We start from the raw sequence: 17,622 nt of genomic DNA, 5'->3' as shown, positions 1-17,622 counted from the left end.
CAGAGAGCATAGAACTGCTAAATGTGTGCAAGGGCTAAGGGCAAGATGATTTGGCATATGGCTACCTACTTCCTCTTGTGCCATAATGCAACCTGCCTGCACATGAATGATATTTTGAGCTTTCTCGTGACTGGCACATGAGCTACATTGCACGCGAGCAAGCTGAGTTTCAAAAAAATCAAATTCCAGCTGAAATGCCTACTACCCACAAGGTTTTGTGATTTGGATGTACACTAGCTAAGGTTAGGCTTCCACCGTTTTGAGGGCACATTGTCCTCCTCATCACCATCATGTGCTCGTCACGTCTTTGAGGGCCCTGCGTCCAGAGCAGCACTGGTAACCACTCGCTGTTTGCATCCACAATGTCCACTGAAGAGGCATGAGATATTTCCATAAGGTATAGTGGATCGTTGAGATAACCTTCCGAGACTGACAGCTCATGCATGTAGACTGCCCCCCGAGGTTATCCTGCTTATATTCAAGGTGTTGTCAGTTGATCTTGCCGATTACTATGGATGGACACCGGGTAGGCTTGGGTGGGCCATTGTGACACATGTGTGTCGACGTTGGAGAAAGATCGCTTTGTAAGACGGCAGTTTGTGGACGAGATTGACAACCTCTAGAAGCAAGTCCTGGACAATAATGGAGCTTACGCAGTCGAAAAAGGCGCCGCTTTCAGTGGACATCTCCCCCAGATTCTGTGCACCAAAAGTCGACTTTTTTCCACAATATACTAACCTATTCATACCGGAGCTCACGCACATCAAGGACCTTACTCTCCACATCAACAGCGATGATCCCAGTTGCCTAGTTGACTTGATCAGGTCCCCTATGCCAACTCTGGAATACTGTGAGCTGACGATACCGTTCCTTATTTTCAATGGCCCCGATCCCTTTGATATATTTGATAGACAAGCACCTTGCCTCATAACGCTGATATTATGAGGTAACTTCTACATCAATAACTTCTCCTCATTCCCAAACCTCATCTTCTTGAAGTTGACCAATTGGAGGAATGGGCGTATGACCTTTGAAGCTCTCGCAAAGGGCATTAAGCAGTTATCCCTTCTGCAAATGCTGAGCCTGTCACATGTCTTCACATATACCCATGTCTCAAACAATGTAATGGGATCCATTGCCGATGACTCGATCGATCTCCCTTGTCTACAGAACCTCATCTTTCATGGTCGAGCACTTGAGTGTGCACGATTTCTTACAGCACTCCAGTTGGAAACTCTAAATAGGTCCGCACTACACTTGGAGGCTGAAATCGAAGCACCAGTTCATGTGGAAGACATCATCCTGGTGGTCTCTTCTGCAGCGCCCTACATATCAGGCAAGCGGACAGGAGTCATTGTGGTGAAACTTGCATTTGATCAAACGATTTGGGGTGTCCACATCACTTTGTGGAATGAAGAAGAGTATATCCATGGCCACGGGATTACCATCTCTCTCAATGGAGTGTGGGGAGTCGATTTTGAATCTCTCTTTACAGTAATATATCCAAAACTTCGAATAATTCCCAATTTGACAATGACACTACTGGGTATACGCTCGTACAGAACCTCGGAGTTCATTAACACTCTTGCTGCCGGTGTAACAATAGAATGGGTAGATGAGGAGGAAGAAGAAGAAGAGCTATAGGACATAGCGTGCGGGGCCTTATGACCCATATGAAAGGTAAGCAATGGCTATCTGGTTTCTAGACTGGACTCAAAGCAGATTCTTCACCAGGATTCTGTAGTGAGAACGAGAGAAAATTATGGATGGGATCTAATATTTACCGAGCGAAGCCAATAGGTCATAGTGGGGCAGTGATTGGGGACTGTGATTTGTGATCGCTATCATGGTGTCTTATGCATGTGGCAGGCAACTGTGTTCTGTATGCATGTTCATGTGTGATTTCTGTGCGTTTGGTGTAACGTTGCATACTGCGTTAAATAGACAGTGGCTTGTGTTTCTGTCTTGTAGAAGGCCGTGTCAGTCCATATCAGAACAGGGGTTGCGGGTACAAAGACGCGGCTGACATCGACGAGCCTGGCTGGGGCTAGACTGGCTCATCATGTCAGACGCATATCAGGACCTAACCATGCGATACGCGCTGACATGACGAGCCTGTGCAGCCACAGCGAGGCTCGTTATGTCAGGCGCATATCAGGACTTATGCCTGCCAATACACGGCTGACATGACAAGCCTCGCTGCGGCTGGAGAGGCTCGTCATGTCAGCTGCGTATCAGGATTCCGCTGTGCCAATAAGCACAAAACCTGCACAAACTCGACTCTATATGAACGAGACAGCCTACGAGCATTAACCTTACAGATGCCCGTGCTGTGAGTATGTTCTTATTATATCTTATTGTACCCTTTATTTCTTGCACTCGGCTTTGCAAACGGACAATGGGCCTCTGCATCGCCGAGGACATGTACTGATACATGATGTTTCCTTCACTTTTTCTCTACTTCTACTATCTACAGATCCTCAAGGGACTAACCTTTCCCTTCCCGACCGTCTGTCCTTGTCTATGCTTACACCCCTGCTCAGCACTGCCTCTTTCCCCTGCGCCGCTACGATGTTGGCTGCGGAGGCGTTTTAAACCTGAGACAGCGGGGATCGCGGTGGGGGCTTTGCCTGGCTTCTTTGCGTCCTTGATGGCCCTCAGCTTCGCAAAGCGAGCTGGATGGACGTTGGCTTTGATGTCGCACAGGACGATGGTGCAATCGCGCAGCCCGACCTCGCCCTGCCGGATTTTCTTGACAATCTCGAGGCCGTGCATGTCCGCGATATAGCGCTGCTTTGCGGGCGAGGTGGTGCTCTTGGCAGCACCGGCCACATGGTGGTGCGCGTAGCCGGAGGCAGAGGACAGGGTGCGCTCGTGCGATGCGTGCGCAGCGTCAAGTGGGCGTGCCCGGAGAAGAAGGCGTCGGGCAATAGGGTACCGGGGAGCGTGGTTGTGCCCTCGCCTCCTAGGAGAGAGCAGGGGAAGAGACACAGCGTGAGAAGCCGCTTCCGGGTGTGCGCAGGTGCGCAGGACAGGCAGGGCCGGGCAGGGAGGGGCAGGACTAGGGCCGGGGGAGGACTAGCAAAAGTAAGTGATACGGACCTTTTTTATGGCATTCCTCTTTGCACCTTCTCTTCTTATTAGCAACGCTCCTTACCCTCCCCATCAACGCGCTGAAGCACGGGCAGCGTGACGATTGCGACACGCTGTGCGCAAGGGCAAAGCACGGGTGCGGCGGCGGCAGGGGCACGTGAGGGAGCAGTCGAAGGAGTTGTTGTGGCCAAGTGGACGTGTGTGCATGGGGCCGAGAGGATGGGAGGACGAAGGCGAAGGAAGTGGGTGGTGGGTGTGCATGGTGTCGAGGCGAGGGCGAGGGGACGACGGTTGAGCTTTGTACGCGGACAGACTTGAGTTGGAAACGGGTGCAAAGGACTCAACTACGCGTCGCGCGCACGCGACCACAACAATGAAGAGGAGCACAAGGAGGAGCACAGAAGAGGGAAGGAAACGGTTGACGAGGATATCTACAAAGGTACGTCGTCACTCACCCCAGTTCCTCCCCCGTACACACACACCTCCCGCCTTCTACCTGACTCTCCATGTTGCCTTCAACAATCTACCCCTCAACACTACCCGCCCCCTCCTCTCGTCCGCTCAACCTCTCCCACATCCGACCCGCTCTCCCGTCCGACCCGCTCTCCCGTCCGACCCGCTCTCCCGTCCGGGCCTCTCGACCCCATCGCTCGCTGTACTGCCCTCCCCGCCCTCCTTGCACAATCTCATGCCCACTGGCCCGCTTGCCCACATCATCCACATTGCCTCGCGCATCGCATGGGTTGCCCGGACCTATGCTCGACTGACCCGCATCTCCCGCTCGATGCCGCTAATACGCTAGTGATGCCTTTGAGTGTGAAACACACCCAAGAAACACCCCTACAAGCGCAGGTAGGCAGGAGCTGGTTCTAGTGTGCAAGGAACTATAAGCTGTGCAACAACAAACAAGGGAGCATACTGAAAGTGTTCGGAGTGTAGCGAACAAACAACTCCCAAATCAAAATATTTGGTAGGTCGGTAGGTCGGTCGGTCAGTTGGTCGGTCGGTCGGTAGGTCGGTCGGTCAGTTGGTTGGTTGGTCAGTTGGTCAGTTGGTCGGTGTTTGATCGGGATGCAAAGGGGAGGGAATGGGTGCAAGGCCACACTGGACACTGGCAGAGGATGACAAACTAGATGAGAGGGAGAGAGCAAGACGACGAGGGCTCTGACGGAGGGCTGCAATCGAATGCAACAACACAAACAAAGGGGCAAAATACGAACAAGGATCGGAAGGCAAAGACTCAAGGACTCAAGGACTCAAGTGCATGAATGAAATTAGAATGAGGGGGGAGCCAAAGCTGCTCTATTGCAAGGCCATAGGTGCCCTTTTATAGTAAGTCCAAACAGGTACAAGATAAGGAGATCGGCAGAGGCATAGAGCAATCGGAAATGCGTGCCAAGAGTGATCAAAGGCAAAAAAGATAAGGGAGTGATGTTGCAAACACTATAAGATAAGAAGCAATAACTCTAAAGTCTAAATAAGTGGAGAGATTGCTAAGGTGAGTGCACATGGACCTGAAGATAAGAACCACATGCCACATGGGTAAACCATTTAGAAACTTGGGAGCTCTGAAGATAATGAAGGATAGGTCAACAGAAGGCATAAGGACGATAAGAGATAGAAAGGCAGATCCATTCTGAGTCAACAAAGTGTTCGGCCGCCTCCGATTCGGGACACCGAAGCCGACCGAATGTGCCGACCATGTGAAGTGTACCGAACCGATCGGCGATCGGCCGCGACAGTCTGTGGAGAGCCCCTACTGCTGAGAGTGATGATAGATGGATAGGATGACTGTGAACAGCTCCGAACGACTGTGCGGAGGTCTAAATGGAAAGTCGGCACCTGAAAAATGGCTAAGATCGCCGAACGGATCGGGATCGGTCGGTCCTAAGTGTGCCAAACAGTCAAAGAATACTGAAAAGCTGCGAAAAGTGGGGTATTGGTGCCTAGAGCATACCCATGCTCATCACCACGCTCGCCTGCTCGCTCCAGCTCAACACCACCGCCGTCCACCACCCCGACACGTCCTCCGCCTCCTCCACCTTCCCTCTACCTCCTCCGCCTCCTCCACTGTCGCCACCACCACCACCCACACCACCACTACCACCGCTTCCTCCACCTCATGCCGCTCCTCTGAGTTGTGGCACACCATGCCCAGCGCTGGCGGCCAAGACTGCACCATGCAGGACCACTCCAAGCCCATATCCACCATGAGCACCGCCCTCCTCCGCACCGCCCTCCTTCGTGCCGCCCTCCTCGACCAGGCAGCAGCTGCCCTATCCGCATCCGCATCCTTGCGCACTGGCCGGTGCTAGCGACGACATCAGGCTCGCAGTTGCTGCCTCGGACGACACCGACTCGACGACACCGACTCGACGACACCGACTCGATGACACCGACTTGACGACACCGACTTGACGACACCGCCTCGACCTTACCGTCTCGACGCGGCCCTGTCCCGACCACGCTGCCGCCTCGATGCTTCCGTCTCTATCACCACTCCCGATGACGACACCAGGTTCGCAGCCACCGCTCAATAGGGCACGTGAGGATTGGGAGGTGTGCGTGCGGGCTGCCGAGGAGGGGTTTGATGGCACCGTCACGAAGGTGGATGCCAGGCTCGCGACGCTGTAGCAACACCAACTCAAGGTGAATGGGAACATGCGCCATGGTGTCAGGCTCGTCACACCCCCCAGTCCACGCAACATCTCATCTGACTCGGGCGAGCGCCATCGGTGGAAACGATCGACAATCTCCTGAGGCCAATCGCGTTCACACTTGGCCGAGTCAAACAAGGATGATGGTGGGTATGCGAGCTCATTCGAGGGCGTGACACTGCTCGATGACAAGCGCCAGTCAGCTTCCAAAGCACGCACGCATGTGCCCTAGGCGTAGGATGATTCGGATTTGGACGTGCATCATGCAAGCAACGATGCAAGGCTCATGTCCTTGAAGCACTATTCCATCACCTCAAAGTCGTCGGTCCAGAAGGCATCGACAGGGTCCACGACGGCAATGATGACGGAAGATAACGCTGCACACGCCTCGTTTGCCACCGCCGCCAATCTGAAGAGCGCACACCTGGCGCCAGTGAGCTTTGTTCTCTGCATTTTTGTGCATTCGCTCACAGCACTGTGTCGACAGATGGTTCAACATTCAGCACAGATGTCGACAGCGGTGGGCGTGCTCATGCTCAGCATCGCCGCCTTGGCAGCGCTATGGTATGTCAAAGGAGAATAGTTACCAGAAAATTCTCGCAGCTCTTTTATGATTTGACCCCTGTGCATGTCTGGCTCAGTGGCGATCCTGTCCCTCCTTTTCCCGACCTCATGTTCCTCACTGCTGCGCCGCCTGCTTTGTCGCTGTGTGTGTCTCATTTTGCCTTCGTGTTGACCATATCTTCTCTCTATTTGTTTGATGGTGAATACCTTTGTCTGCACACTATGCCGCCTGCTGCCCTCCTTGCATCTCTTGCCTCTTCTTGTTGTGTGTCTTTTTTGTCGCTCATCTCTCTCGCTTTGCGCTGCCTCGTCTCTCATCTTATGATCTGTGACAACACTGCCCAATTAGCATCTGGAACGATGTGTTTATCCGGACTTGGATATGGTTGCCCTTGTGCGTTTGCCAATGTGGGTAATGCTTTAGACACAAATCCAATTTTGTTGAAGAGCATCCATCGATCTAACCATACCACGCGACATCCATGAGACAAGTGTGGCCTTTCTTGTGTCCTCGTCAATACCTGCGCCCACGCCCACTGCCGTCTCTTTCCCCTGCGCCATCCACGATCTCCACTGCAGAGGCATCCTGCTCTACTAACGCCCCTACGCCTACGCTGCCCGATGACGCGCAAAGCATTGCGACCATCTGAGCCTGTCTGAGCGTCAATGACGATGACAACGAAGACCATACTGACAATGACAACAACAACAACAACAACAACAACAACAACAACAACAACAACAACACTGAGGAACAGTTATGGCGGAAAGACAAGCTGGCAAGAGATAGGGCACAGATGACAAGGATATCCATGAGGTATGTTATCTTTCTTTGTGCCAGTCCCTTCTCCGATGCTGCCATCCAAGAACTCGCTGCAAGACTGGCCCCCGCACGGGGGCAGTCTCAGCTACCTTGCGCACCACCCCTGTCCTCCCGGCTCTCCTCCACTGACGCCTCCTCCTTGCACACGATCGACACCCACACCGCATTCTCCTCATCCATGTCCACCGCATCCCTCCACACTGTCATCTTGCCCTCCTCCCACAAGCGCTCCATGACTATCTACAAGGGCAAGTCCGTCTCCACCGTGCTCATCACCTCTGCCATCGACACCGTCGCCGCCTCCTGCAAGGCAAAGTGCTCCGCCCCACTCAGGGAGAGCTTTCACATCGCCCTCGAGATGGTCTGCGCAGGCATGGGCGGCAACCGCCCCCGTGAGATCTTTGAGCCCCTCCGCCTCGCCTGTGAGACCCGCAATGAGAAGCCTGTAGTCGCCAGCCTTGACTGCATCTCCAAGCTCATCTTCTGCTCCTTCATTGAAGCCAACCCTCCCGAACACGCGTCCCTCCCGTCCCTGTCCTCAGCCCTAGGCGCCTGCCACTCCACCTTGAGCGCCTCCTAGAGCAACCTCCCCCCGCCCTCGTTCGTGGACCTCATCATGCATACCATCACCACCTGCCACACTGAGACTACTGCTGACTCGGTTAGGCTCCAGGTCAAGGCCCTCCTCGCCCTTGCCCTTGCCCTTGCCCTCACCCTTGCCCTTGCCCTCTCCTCCACCATCCTCATCCACCAGTTCTTGCTCCTTAAGGCTGTCTACACCATCTACACCGTCTTCCTCATGTCTACCGACCCCACCAACCAGACCGCCGCCCAAGGTGGCCTCACCCAGATGGTCCACCACATCTTCTCATGCAGCAAGGTTACCCCGCCTGTCGCTGCAAAGTCCATTGCGTCACTTGCGTCTAAGGCCAACAACGCTCCATCCGCAAAGTGCGACTCGTTCTCGCCGTCCATGCTGGACACCAAGCCACCGCGCACGCTGCCGTCCTAGGATGAGGCGCCTTTGGCAGACAACATCTCACTCGAGATCCCGCTCCCTCTTTTGCCGCCGGTAGCCGCCCAAGACGACTTGCCTGTCCTCGAGCTGCCCTTGTCAAATGGGATTGAGCACGGCGCGGTGATGTGCTTGCGATGGCTCTGCGTGCGAAAACACAACACAAAACATACCACTAAACACAGGGTAGGCGGGGAGCTGACTTCACTACAAATATTGAGGGACCCTTGTAAGTTGCGAGACGGGGCGCGATATACATACTACAAGATATCGAGATATCTAGCGAGGTGATGCAAGGTCACGCGAGAATACTCTTGTGTGAAACGAAGTGGTGGACTGTGGGCCAAGGCGCGAGTGACCGAGGCAACTTCAAGGGCAGCGACGAAGGCCCTGACAATAGCGGCGACGAGTGCTAAATCGAGCGAGTGCGATGTCGGTACGATGCGATATGAGCGAGATCTTCGTGCGAAGTTGAGCTCTAAACAGAGGGGTGTTCGAAACTGGTGTATTGCAGTGTCGTAGGCAGGTATTTATAGTAAGTCAAAGTGAGTATAGTAAACGCGAACTCGTAAGGTAAAGTAAATCGATATCGCGCCAAGACCGTAACATAGAAAGATAAAGAAAAACCACGCGCAGAGGTGCTCGCAGACTGCGAGGTTCTGTCGTGCCACGGTCGCGAGACAAAGCGATATTTAGTAAAGAGATGTAGCGGTGAGACGAGGTAAACTCTAGGAAGGTGGAGGGGCCATGGATCATGGGACCTGTACTACCCAATAAGCGCACGCGATAAAGCTCTCTGCAATATCACGTCGCGGAGCTGCTCGCGGTGTGGTCCGTGCGGTCAATGCTTGCGAGGCGTATGGCAAGCGCTTGGCGAGGTCTTTGCGGGTGCAGCAGGCTCGAGGTCGTCATGTGATACGCGTGGGGGCTGAGTGAGATGATGCGAGGCGATGACTGAGGGATGTGAGACAAGACCGCGTCAGCCCGATACTATAATGCTGAGGTCGTAGTGGGCATCAGAGGGAATTGCTCTGGGCGGCGGGGCCACCCGGCAGTGTCTGGGGTATCCCCTGAGGTCAGCATGCTAGTGCTCGTAGAACTGCGAAAAATGGGGTCCTGGCGCTTAGAGAGGTGGCGCGCTCATCAGCGGACAGGCTGGGTACCCCTCACGCGTGGGTCTCCCTTGCACAGTTCTGCTTGTGTCCCCTTTTGACTGACCCACACGCCAGTGAGCCCACTCATCGCCCGAGCACCCCCGCCCAGGGGCATCATGCTCCCCTGGCACACATGATAATGATCAAGACCTCTTCCTCAAGGATGCCTTCCTTGCCTTCTGGTCCTAACCATACGCGCAGCCCACGCACGCAACTGGCGCCCTCTCTCCCCCACCACCCATCCTTCCCACGCCCCCGTTTGTCATCGCACGCTTATATTTAGCACTTCCTGCCCCGGGGCACATACACGCAGCATGACTCACATCACGTCCAGGTCTGTCCTCCCACACAGCCATCTGTCTCCGATAAATAAGACACCATCATCGACCCGCCGTCCGAAAATGTGTGTGTATGTATGTATTCCTCTTTCTTACCACGGTTGTTTCACGTGCGTTTGCCTCCATGCTCCTTTAGTCGGCATTGCAAAATGATTTATTCTAGCCCGGTACATCCACCACAGCCCGATATGAATGAACGGAACCTGCACTCAAATGTCAGTCACTTTCCCACCCAACATTGCGGATCGCTTACCCAGCGGAACAGCTGCGCCCCCGACCACTGCAGTGCGTGCGCTGCCTGGTGCACCCCAATGGCCGTGTTAGACGACCGTGCAGCCCAGGCACCGTCTCGGAACATGTACTTGTACACCTCCCTTGCCGCAACAGGTCCGTCATTGTCCCCGATAGAATACATCTTCGCCACGATCGACCTGAACCTGGTCACCTGCAGCGCCGCTGCCAGGCTCATCGACTCGTTCCGCGCGACAGACCCCACCGCCGTGTGGCATGCGCTCAAGTATGCAAAGTCTGCCTGCGGCAGCTGCACCTGCATCAGGGCCTCGATGTTCAGATGCCTGACGTGGCCCAGGCAAAACGTGCTCAGCAACGGCTGTTGAGCATCGACGGTCGCGTGGCAGCAAAGGTGCACCCAGCTGTGCGTCTACAGGTTGCCTAGCACAGTGGCTGACAAGATCGCACCGTCGACGAGCATGGTCACAGGAAGAGACTCTTGTTCTTGCAGGACCTCGATCTCCATCTTTGTGCAAGGCAGATCACAAAACCTGGCCATTTTGTCTGGGCCATAGCCAGGATCCTGGCAGACTCAGCTCCTGCGGACTTCCTCACGCGGAGGAGGGCCGCGAGCTTAGGCGTGTACGACGACACGACGATGTCGGGCAAATTCAAGCACCTGTCTTTGTATGCTCCCGCCGTGTGTATGGGCATGTCTGCCGCCCCAGCCATGCACCAGAACAGACACTCCGCGATGGGATTGAGCGCATGTAGCTCTTCAATTACGGGCTTGGCGATCATCTTCCAGAGAAGTCGCAAGGTCTTCAAAAGCACACAGTCCATGGTGCGCATGGTGTCCACAGCGGGTTCTTCCTCCAGAGACCCCGCAGCAAACGCCAACTCTTCTTGCACGCATTCGAGCTGCCAAAAGTCTGTGTTGGACAGAGGGACATAGTGGATGCCATAAGCGGCTGTCAGCACGAGCGCGTCGCAGTGGTTTTCACATAGGTTCACGACCACGGCCGGCCCATCGTGCGCGATCCCCTCCAGGTCTGCAAATCTCATCAATTGCATGAACTCACCGAGCCTGTCCAGCCTTCTCACTTCAGCAAGCAAGCCCTCGTACCTCTCCGCGAGCTCGCAGTGGTGCCGCTCCGTGCAACCAGGATCCCCAATGCTGTCGATTGTGGCAAACGTATAGGTCATAGATTGTGTGCACATGATGCCATCGAGTTCACCTATCGTCTTGGACAGTCGACCCGCGAGGGCAGGCAAAACCTGGTGCAACTTGTCCCTTAACGGCCGAAGCCGTAGCGTCTGCTGCCAAACGATGGACCAGCCATGCTCCAGCAGCTCTATTGCATGCTCCAGCTCCCCCTCTCAAATCGCGTGTGCAGCCGCGCGGGAGCTTTCAATCGGGCTCTTCGCAAGAATGTTGTGTCGCGCCTGCACAGACCACCCTATATTCACCATGCGAAGCTGTTGCTGCAGGCACACGTCGAACACCGACATCTGAGGCACAACGGTGTTTCATGGCGACAGCCTCCCATATCCTAGTGTACCGCAGACAGTGTCTGCTCAGAGCAGTCGTCGAGGTCACTGCCTGGGCGTACATGTGCAGGCACTCATCCAGGTCATTCACGTCTCCTCACAATTCATACCTCGCATATACAACATCGCCCCAGGCCACCATCACGCCCGCCAACCCCGGGTGCATCTCTGGGGTCAGCAAAACTGCGAGCTTGGCCCACACCGCTGCCTTGTCGAGCGCGTCCGCGTTGGCTTCTTTTTTCGCGACCTCTAGCAGACACGCGGCAAAACCTGCAGCCCAGAAGGGGTATCGTGGGTACCGTGTGTCCATCTGCGCTTCCAATGCATCTCGACAGAGGCAGACGGCTTCGACGAGATCATCCTTGCCCTCCTCAAGCTGGTACCGTCTCTTCAATGCATCTCCAAGTCTGAAGAGCGCCTCCGCCCTGTCCAGATGTGTCTCGTGCCTTTCTTCTGCCACTGCTCTAAAGAGCGCAATTGCCGCACTCAAGTCCTCCACCTTGCCCCCGTCCTCCCACATCACCAAAGCGCACATCCGTTTGGCTGCCACGGAGTCCATCATGTTCTGGTCTTCGCCTTCAGAGGCCTTGTGGGTCGCCACACATGCAAGTGTCTATGCTGCCTTTAAATCCTCCTCATTCTCATGTACGACGAAGCGCTGTCGGAGAATCATGCCCTGCAGTGCCAGGATCATAGCCAGCAGCAGATGGTCCTCACCACAGAGCCTCACAGCATCACGACCGACGCCCGCTGCCTTGTCCAGCATCTCGCCGTCCCTGGTGGCGTCATGATATGCGACGAGCGCCTTGGAGAGCCGCCAAAAGACGATCATTTGGATCATCGGGTCATGGATTCCACTCTCTGCCAGAAATGCACGACAGGCCTCGATGGATAGCTGTATGTCTTCCTGCTGTCCTAGACGCCGGAAGTGGGCCTCCAGCAACATGCTCAGCAGATTGTAAAAGGCAAATTGCTCGGGGCCCGTGACACCTGCAAGACATATCTTAAGCGCACTCACCGACTGTTTGAGGTCCGACTAAGCACCAAAGTGTGTGTAGCGCATATATGAAGTGTGACTGAACACTAAAAACGCTCGTCTCAGCGGTTCCGAGACAGGTGTAGATAGTTCAGGTCCGTCTCCGAACCCGCGGAGCGCCTCTCAACAAAGCCCAACCACTTGGTCCAGTACATCCACTCTATTCGTCATGACTAGCGCTAATGCATGTGCAACGCACGCGTGTGCCCTCTCTTGGCTTCCATGCTCTACTAGTTTTTCACCCGTCACATTGCGACAGCGCAACCATGCTTAATCTGAGTTTTTGTTACAGTGCTTGGTCTGATGTGTCTGTAAAGTCTAGTCCCCATAAAGTCTAGTGTTCACAAAGTCCAGTGCCTATAAAGTCTAGTGCCTGTAAAGTACAGTGCCTGTAAAGTCCAGTGCCCATGCTTAATCTGAGTTTTTGTTGTAGTGCTTGGTCTCGTGTGCCTGTAGAGTGCACTGACTATAAAGTCCAGCACCCATAAAGTCTAGTGCCCATAAAGTCCAGTGCCCGTAAAGTCTTATGCCCTAATATCTCTATATAACTCTTCTATGGCATTCTATAAGGTCCTTCCTATATAAAGCTCTCTATAAGGTCTTATCCATAAGATTCCCTTATGAGATTCTGCCCTATGAAGCTCCCCCATGAGGTTCTCTGTGAGGTGCTAAGATGCCATTTTAAGCTCCAATGGTTGCAGAGGCATAGCCCACTCTAGTTGCTAGGGTTGCTGGGAGCACTAAGACATGGCTTACTCTGCTCACCCCATTTGTCATGGATGCTTGCTTTGCTCACATGGTTTCTTATGTGGCCTACATAAGTGTGAGCAAGGACATATGACTTGAGCTATTAGCCCAGTGCCACCATTTCTTATTGTCCCCTTTTATTTATTATTTAATTATATATAAAAAATACCTGCAAACAAAACCAAGAGCCCAGAGTGGTTGCCAGGCTAAGCATTTGCTGAATGCCCCCTCACCCGGAGAAATCACTGCAAGACAGTGCCAGGGGAAGAGAATTACCCTATGCTTAGGTTAGCCCTGGGCACGCGCACGCTGACTAACTCCGTTTCAAGCTCCGACATGCTCCGTTTTGCCTCCCAAAGCCTATGGGACAGTGGTCTCGCGTGGTTTCTTACATGGCCCACACAAGCATAAGCGAGGACACGCGACGTGAGCCGCCGGCCCAGCACCACAATTTTGCAGTGTTGCCCTCTATTTATGGACTAGCTTCTCACCCATTGTGTTGCGACAGCGCAACCATGCTTAATCCAAGTTTTTGTTGCAGTGCTTAGTCTGAGGCTGTGTGACAGTGCTTAATCTATGTTTGTGTTATAGCACTTAGTTTGTGGTTGGGTTTTAGTCAAGCAGCCAAGTTAGAGTAGCAGTTTTATTTCAAGCATACATATAAAAAGTTAGAGTGGGGATTGAGAGTCAAAGTGTAAGAAGTTTCCATATAAGTTTTATACTACAGTCCTTGTTCAAGTCTTATTATAATTGTTAGCCATGTCACAATGATTATGATCCAAGACATACTATTGATTATCCAAAATGCCTTGCAATACCTCAGGATACACTATATTGGTGGTTTTGGTCCCTTGTGAGTCTGGTGGGAATAACACCTTGATTCTATCTCCTGATGTGCAGTGTAACAGTGCAACATAAAGTTGGCCATGGGAAAATACAGGCCGCTCCAAATCTAATCCAACAAACTTGACAGACTGTCCTTGTGACTTGTTGATGGTCATAGCAAAGGCAACATGGACAGGGAATTGTCTGCGCTTCAAAGGAATAAGGCAGGCTTCTCCAAATGGCTTTAGGGTTAATCTAGGGATAAACACAATTCTTCCAGCATGTGCTCCACCCAAGATGCGGCATTTTAAGACACGTGTCCTTGCCTCAAGTAAGATGAGTCAAGTGCCATTGCATAGGCCATGAGAGGGATCAATGTTGTGCAAAAGAATGAGGGGACAACCTCTTTTGACATGGAGGTGAGCAAGAGGAAGGCCAGAGATATTGATAGAGTTCAAAAACTCTATAGGATAACCCTCTATGTCCTTGACAGAGTCAATGCTGGTCAGGAGCTTGTCTTCTCCAGGAAACTTGGCTAGAATCTCCTTGTTGATCTCAGCAACAGTGTCATTGCACCCAGGAAGAATCATATGGTCAAGGAAGAAGTGGTCTGGTTTGGGGTGCTGATCAGAGATGTCAGGATAGATAAAGTCAACCAAGGATTCCTTAGTGTTGTTATCAAGACGCATGTTGGGAGGAAGTTCAATAGACTTGTCTTCACGTCGCAGATGACTAGGGCCCGCCTCTGCTCTACTACGAGTAATAGGTCTGGGTAAGGGTCTTGTTGGAAATCGAGTGTCTTATCTCACAAAACAATTGACAGAGCACCGACCTCGCAGAAGACCTGGGTCAGGCTTATAGCAACCTAAGACGATCACTCAACTGTCGCAGCAACCTAACGAACATTGTAGTGTGACGATACGATCATAATATCATGACATTACGGTCGCAGTATCGTGACAGCAGCATGCCCTCAGCTAGCATCAATGATTGCGGATAAGGATCCAAATGTATGAAAATCAGCCCTATCAGCCTTGAGGTAAATTCTTCCATGTTCAAAGGTTCGACCGTCCCAGTGCAGTGGCGGTACAGTTGTGTCTTCGAGAGCTGTGCATGATGAACCAATTTTGACTTTGATAGTGGGTCCCCACAAATTTGCTCTATAATGAAGAGACGAACATAATACAATACTTTTATTTTGTAAGATTAGGAATAGGCGTTAGAATAGATTATCACTTGACTATAAGTCGTTGTATTCAGCACTACAAGGATGACGCGGGCGACTCAGGTTAGACTTACAGGGTAAGGGCGTCACAGACGACTTGTTGTTGAACCAAATGTTTGCTCACCTGTTCTGCCATCACGCAGGGTTCACAGAGAGGTGACGTTGCAGACAACTCGGGTCAAGACGTTGCAGACAACTCGGGTGAAGACGTCGCAGACGCCTCAGGTCAGGACATTGCAGACGACTTGGGTGAAGACGTCGCAGACGCCTCGGGTCAGGACGTCGCAGATGACTCGGGTCAGGACGTTACAGACATCTTGGATCTGGCTTCCTGGGTAAGGACGTCACAGACGACTTGCTGCTCAACCAAATGTTTGCTCATCTGTTCTGTCATCACGCAGGGTTCACAGAGAGGCGACGTCGCAGACGCCTCGGGTCAGGACGTCGAAGACACCTCGGGTCAGGACATCGCAGACGCCTCAGATCTGGCTTCCTGGGTAAGGACATCACAGACGACTTGTTGCTCAACCAAATGTTTGCTCACCTGTTCTGCCATCACGCAGGTTCACAGAGAGGTGATGTTGCAGACGACTTGGGTCAAGACGTTGCAGACGACTCGGGTGAAGACGTCGCAGATGCCTCGGGTCAGGACATCGCAGATGACTCGGGTCAGGATGTCGCAGACGACTCGGGTGAAGACGTCGCAGATGACTTGGGTCAGGACGTCGCAGACAACTCGGATCTGGCTTCCTGGGTAAGGATGTCACAGACAACTTGTTGCTCAACCAAATGTTTGCTCATCTGTTCTGCCATCATGCAGGTTCACAGAGAGGCAACATCACAGACGACTTGGGTTAGGACGTTGCAGACGACTCGGGTCAGGACATTGCAGATGACTCGGGTCAGGACGTCACAGATGACTTGGGTCAGGACATTGCATATGCCTCGGGTCTGGCTTACCGGGTAAGGACGTCTGAGATGACTTGTTCCTCGACCCATGTATTAGCTTACACTCTTCTGCGCTCACCTACTATTCACAGAGAGTCAATGTTGCAGACCACTAGGGTCAGGCCCACAGAGTGTGGACATCGCAAACAACTCGGGTGAGGCTTACAGGGAAGGACGTCTCAGACGACTTGTTGTTCAACCAAAGTGTCAGCTCACACTGTTCTTTTATCACCCACAGTTCAGAGAGCTGCCGTCGCAGACAACTAGGGTCAGGTCTACAGGGCACGCACGTCGCAGACGGCTCAGGCTTACAGGGTAAGGGCATCTTAGACAACTTGTTGCTCAACCCATATATCAGCTCACACTCTTCTGCGGTCACCCACATTTCACAGGTAGACGACATCGCAGATGACTAGGGTCAGGCCGACAGGGTATCGACATCGCAGCTGACTCGGGTCAGGCTTCCCACCGCTCTCAACCTCCTCCTCCTCCTCCTCCTCTTCCTCCTCTCACACACAGGGCACCGACAACTCAGATGTCTTGGTGTAAAACCAGGGTAAGAGAGCCCATGCTCTTCTGCAGTCAACCAGGACTCACAGAGCGCGGATGTCGCAGACAACTCGGGTCAGGCACAGAATCTCAGCGAGAGCTTAGAATCATCTGCGGCCGAGCCAGATCAAAGTGCGCGGACGTCCCTGACAACTCGCCTCAGGCTCCGATAACCAACTGCCTGTCCATGGTGAGCAGCCTTTCTATTGCATGCATCATCTCTTATCGTCATTCTAATAGTGAATTGCTGTGTTGACCATTTGTAAAACCTCTTCTGAACAGGGCACAGACGTCTCTGACGACTCTGCACATGCTGGAACACATGCTCTGAACCAATCTGTGCACATGTCATACTCCTGTCACTCAAGTCTGGCGCCTTGGGCCTTCCTTGTATCAACTTTCCACCATCCCACCCCCCTGCTCACTACTGTCATCAATGGCGGCCAACTCGACGGTGATCTTTTTGACAAGCAAAACCGACGCCAGACAAAGAGTTTTGGGTTCAAACGATGCAAGCTAGGTGCGTTCCTTTGTCTTTTATGCTCGATTCAGAATATTACAGACTATGGCCTTACTGTCAATATCTAGGCATGACCCAAGTCGTCTGGGATGCCTGCACTGTATGAACCCTAGTCGACTGCAGAAGAGGGAGGATGGGGCTGACCGTTGTAGGTGTGTAGTAGCATTGATGCTGCGGCTGTCACACTCTGCTTTATGCACGCACATCGGGATAGAGTTGCAGATCAGGATCTATATGCCAATGCAACCGGTATTGTCCATGACTTGAAGCCAAAAAAATCAGAGCTGGTACGTAGTCTGGTTGATCAAGGTGTTTCACTGGTGCCATTCCCACCCTTCAGTGCATG

The 17,622-nt window shown here is 53.0% G+C and overlaps 10 protein-coding genes across 10 annotated transcripts; 6 read left to right on the top strand and 4 right to left on the bottom strand.

The window, feature by feature from the left end:
- Nucleotides 1-642: 642 nt before the first annotated feature.
- On the top strand, nt 643-1,644 carry HETIRDRAFT_430904 (uncharacterized protein; the record flags this gene model as incomplete). The annotated part of the gene is made up of 2 exons (XM_009554726.1): nt 643-850; nt 947-1,644. The coding sequence occupies 2 exons, from the start codon at nt 643-645 to the stop codon at nt 1,642-1,644; spliced, it is 906 nt and encodes a 301-aa protein (XP_009553021.1).
- A 517-nt stretch (nt 1,645-2,161) lies between these two features.
- On the bottom strand, nt 2,162-3,354 carry HETIRDRAFT_456169 (uncharacterized protein; the record flags this gene model as incomplete). The annotated part of the gene is made up of 4 exons (XM_009554725.1): nt 2,162-2,205; nt 2,532-3,078; nt 3,158-3,173; nt 3,251-3,354. The coding sequence occupies 4 exons, from the start codon at nt 3,352-3,354 to the stop codon at nt 2,162-2,164; spliced, it is 711 nt and encodes a 236-aa protein (XP_009553020.1).
- A 112-nt stretch (nt 3,355-3,466) lies between these two features.
- On the top strand, nt 3,467-3,895 carry HETIRDRAFT_456168 (uncharacterized protein; the record flags this gene model as incomplete). The annotated part of the gene is made up of 2 exons (XM_009554724.1): nt 3,467-3,532; nt 3,554-3,895. 2 exons carry the CDS (start codon nt 3,467-3,469, stop codon nt 3,893-3,895), a joined length of 408 nt encoding a protein of 135 aa, XP_009553019.1.
- A 1,157-nt stretch (nt 3,896-5,052) lies between these two features.
- Nucleotides 5,053-5,511, top strand: HETIRDRAFT_456167 (uncharacterized protein; the record flags this gene model as incomplete). Its single annotated transcript, XM_009554723.1, has 2 exons — nt 5,053-5,233; nt 5,309-5,511. 2 exons carry the CDS (start codon nt 5,053-5,055, stop codon nt 5,509-5,511), a joined length of 384 nt encoding a protein of 127 aa, XP_009553018.1.
- Nucleotides 5,512-6,036: 525 nt separating this feature from the next.
- On the top strand, nt 6,037-7,717 carry HETIRDRAFT_456166 (uncharacterized protein; the record flags this gene model as incomplete). Its single annotated transcript, XM_009554722.1, has 4 exons — nt 6,037-6,183; nt 6,238-6,314; nt 6,392-6,457; nt 7,156-7,717. 4 exons carry the CDS (start codon nt 6,037-6,039, stop codon nt 7,715-7,717), a joined length of 852 nt encoding a protein of 283 aa, XP_009553017.1.
- Nucleotides 7,718-7,753: 36 nt separating this feature from the next.
- Nucleotides 7,754-8,149, top strand: HETIRDRAFT_456165 (uncharacterized protein; the record flags this gene model as incomplete). The annotated part of the gene is made up of 1 exon (XM_009554721.1): nt 7,754-8,149. The coding sequence occupies one exon, from the start codon at nt 7,754-7,756 to the stop codon at nt 8,147-8,149; it is 396 nt and encodes a 131-aa protein (XP_009553016.1).
- Nucleotides 8,150-9,821: 1,672 nt separating this feature from the next.
- On the bottom strand, nt 9,822-10,401 carry HETIRDRAFT_412625 (uncharacterized protein; the record flags this gene model as incomplete). The annotated part of the gene is made up of 3 exons (XM_009554720.1): nt 9,822-9,847; nt 9,898-10,254; nt 10,324-10,401. Coding segments are annotated over 3 exons (461 nt in total), but the record flags the coding sequence as incomplete, so codon positions are not given.
- A 1,638-nt stretch (nt 10,402-12,039) lies between these two features.
- On the bottom strand, nt 12,040-12,462 carry HETIRDRAFT_412624 (uncharacterized protein; the record flags this gene model as incomplete). Its single annotated transcript, XM_009554719.1, has 1 exon — nt 12,040-12,462. A coding segment is annotated over one exon (423 nt), but the record flags the coding sequence as incomplete, so codon positions are not given.
- Nucleotides 12,463-15,480: 3,018 nt separating this feature from the next.
- HETIRDRAFT_331691 (uncharacterized protein) lies at nt 15,481-15,992 on the bottom strand (the record flags this gene model as incomplete). The annotated part of the gene is made up of 2 exons (XM_009554718.1): nt 15,481-15,586; nt 15,829-15,992. Coding segments are annotated over 2 exons (270 nt in total), but the record flags the coding sequence as incomplete, so codon positions are not given.
- A 750-nt stretch (nt 15,993-16,742) lies between these two features.
- HETIRDRAFT_423263 (uncharacterized protein) lies at nt 16,743-17,382 on the top strand (the record flags this gene model as incomplete). Its single annotated transcript, XM_009554717.1, has 3 exons — nt 16,743-16,946; nt 17,039-17,276; nt 17,345-17,382. The coding sequence occupies 3 exons, from the start codon at nt 16,743-16,745 to the stop codon at nt 17,380-17,382; spliced, it is 480 nt and encodes a 159-aa protein (XP_009553012.1).
- Nucleotides 17,383-17,622: the final 240 nt, after the last annotated feature.

Source organism: Heterobasidion irregulare (genome assembly GCF_000320585.1).
Source record: "Heterobasidion irregulare TC 32-1 unplaced genomic scaffold scaffold_13, whole genome shotgun sequence".
In the NCBI taxonomy this organism is placed as follows: Eukaryota; Fungi; Basidiomycota; class Agaricomycetes; order Russulales; family Bondarzewiaceae; genus Heterobasidion; species Heterobasidion irregulare.
This window is presented reverse-complemented; position numbering and strand designations above follow the sequence as displayed.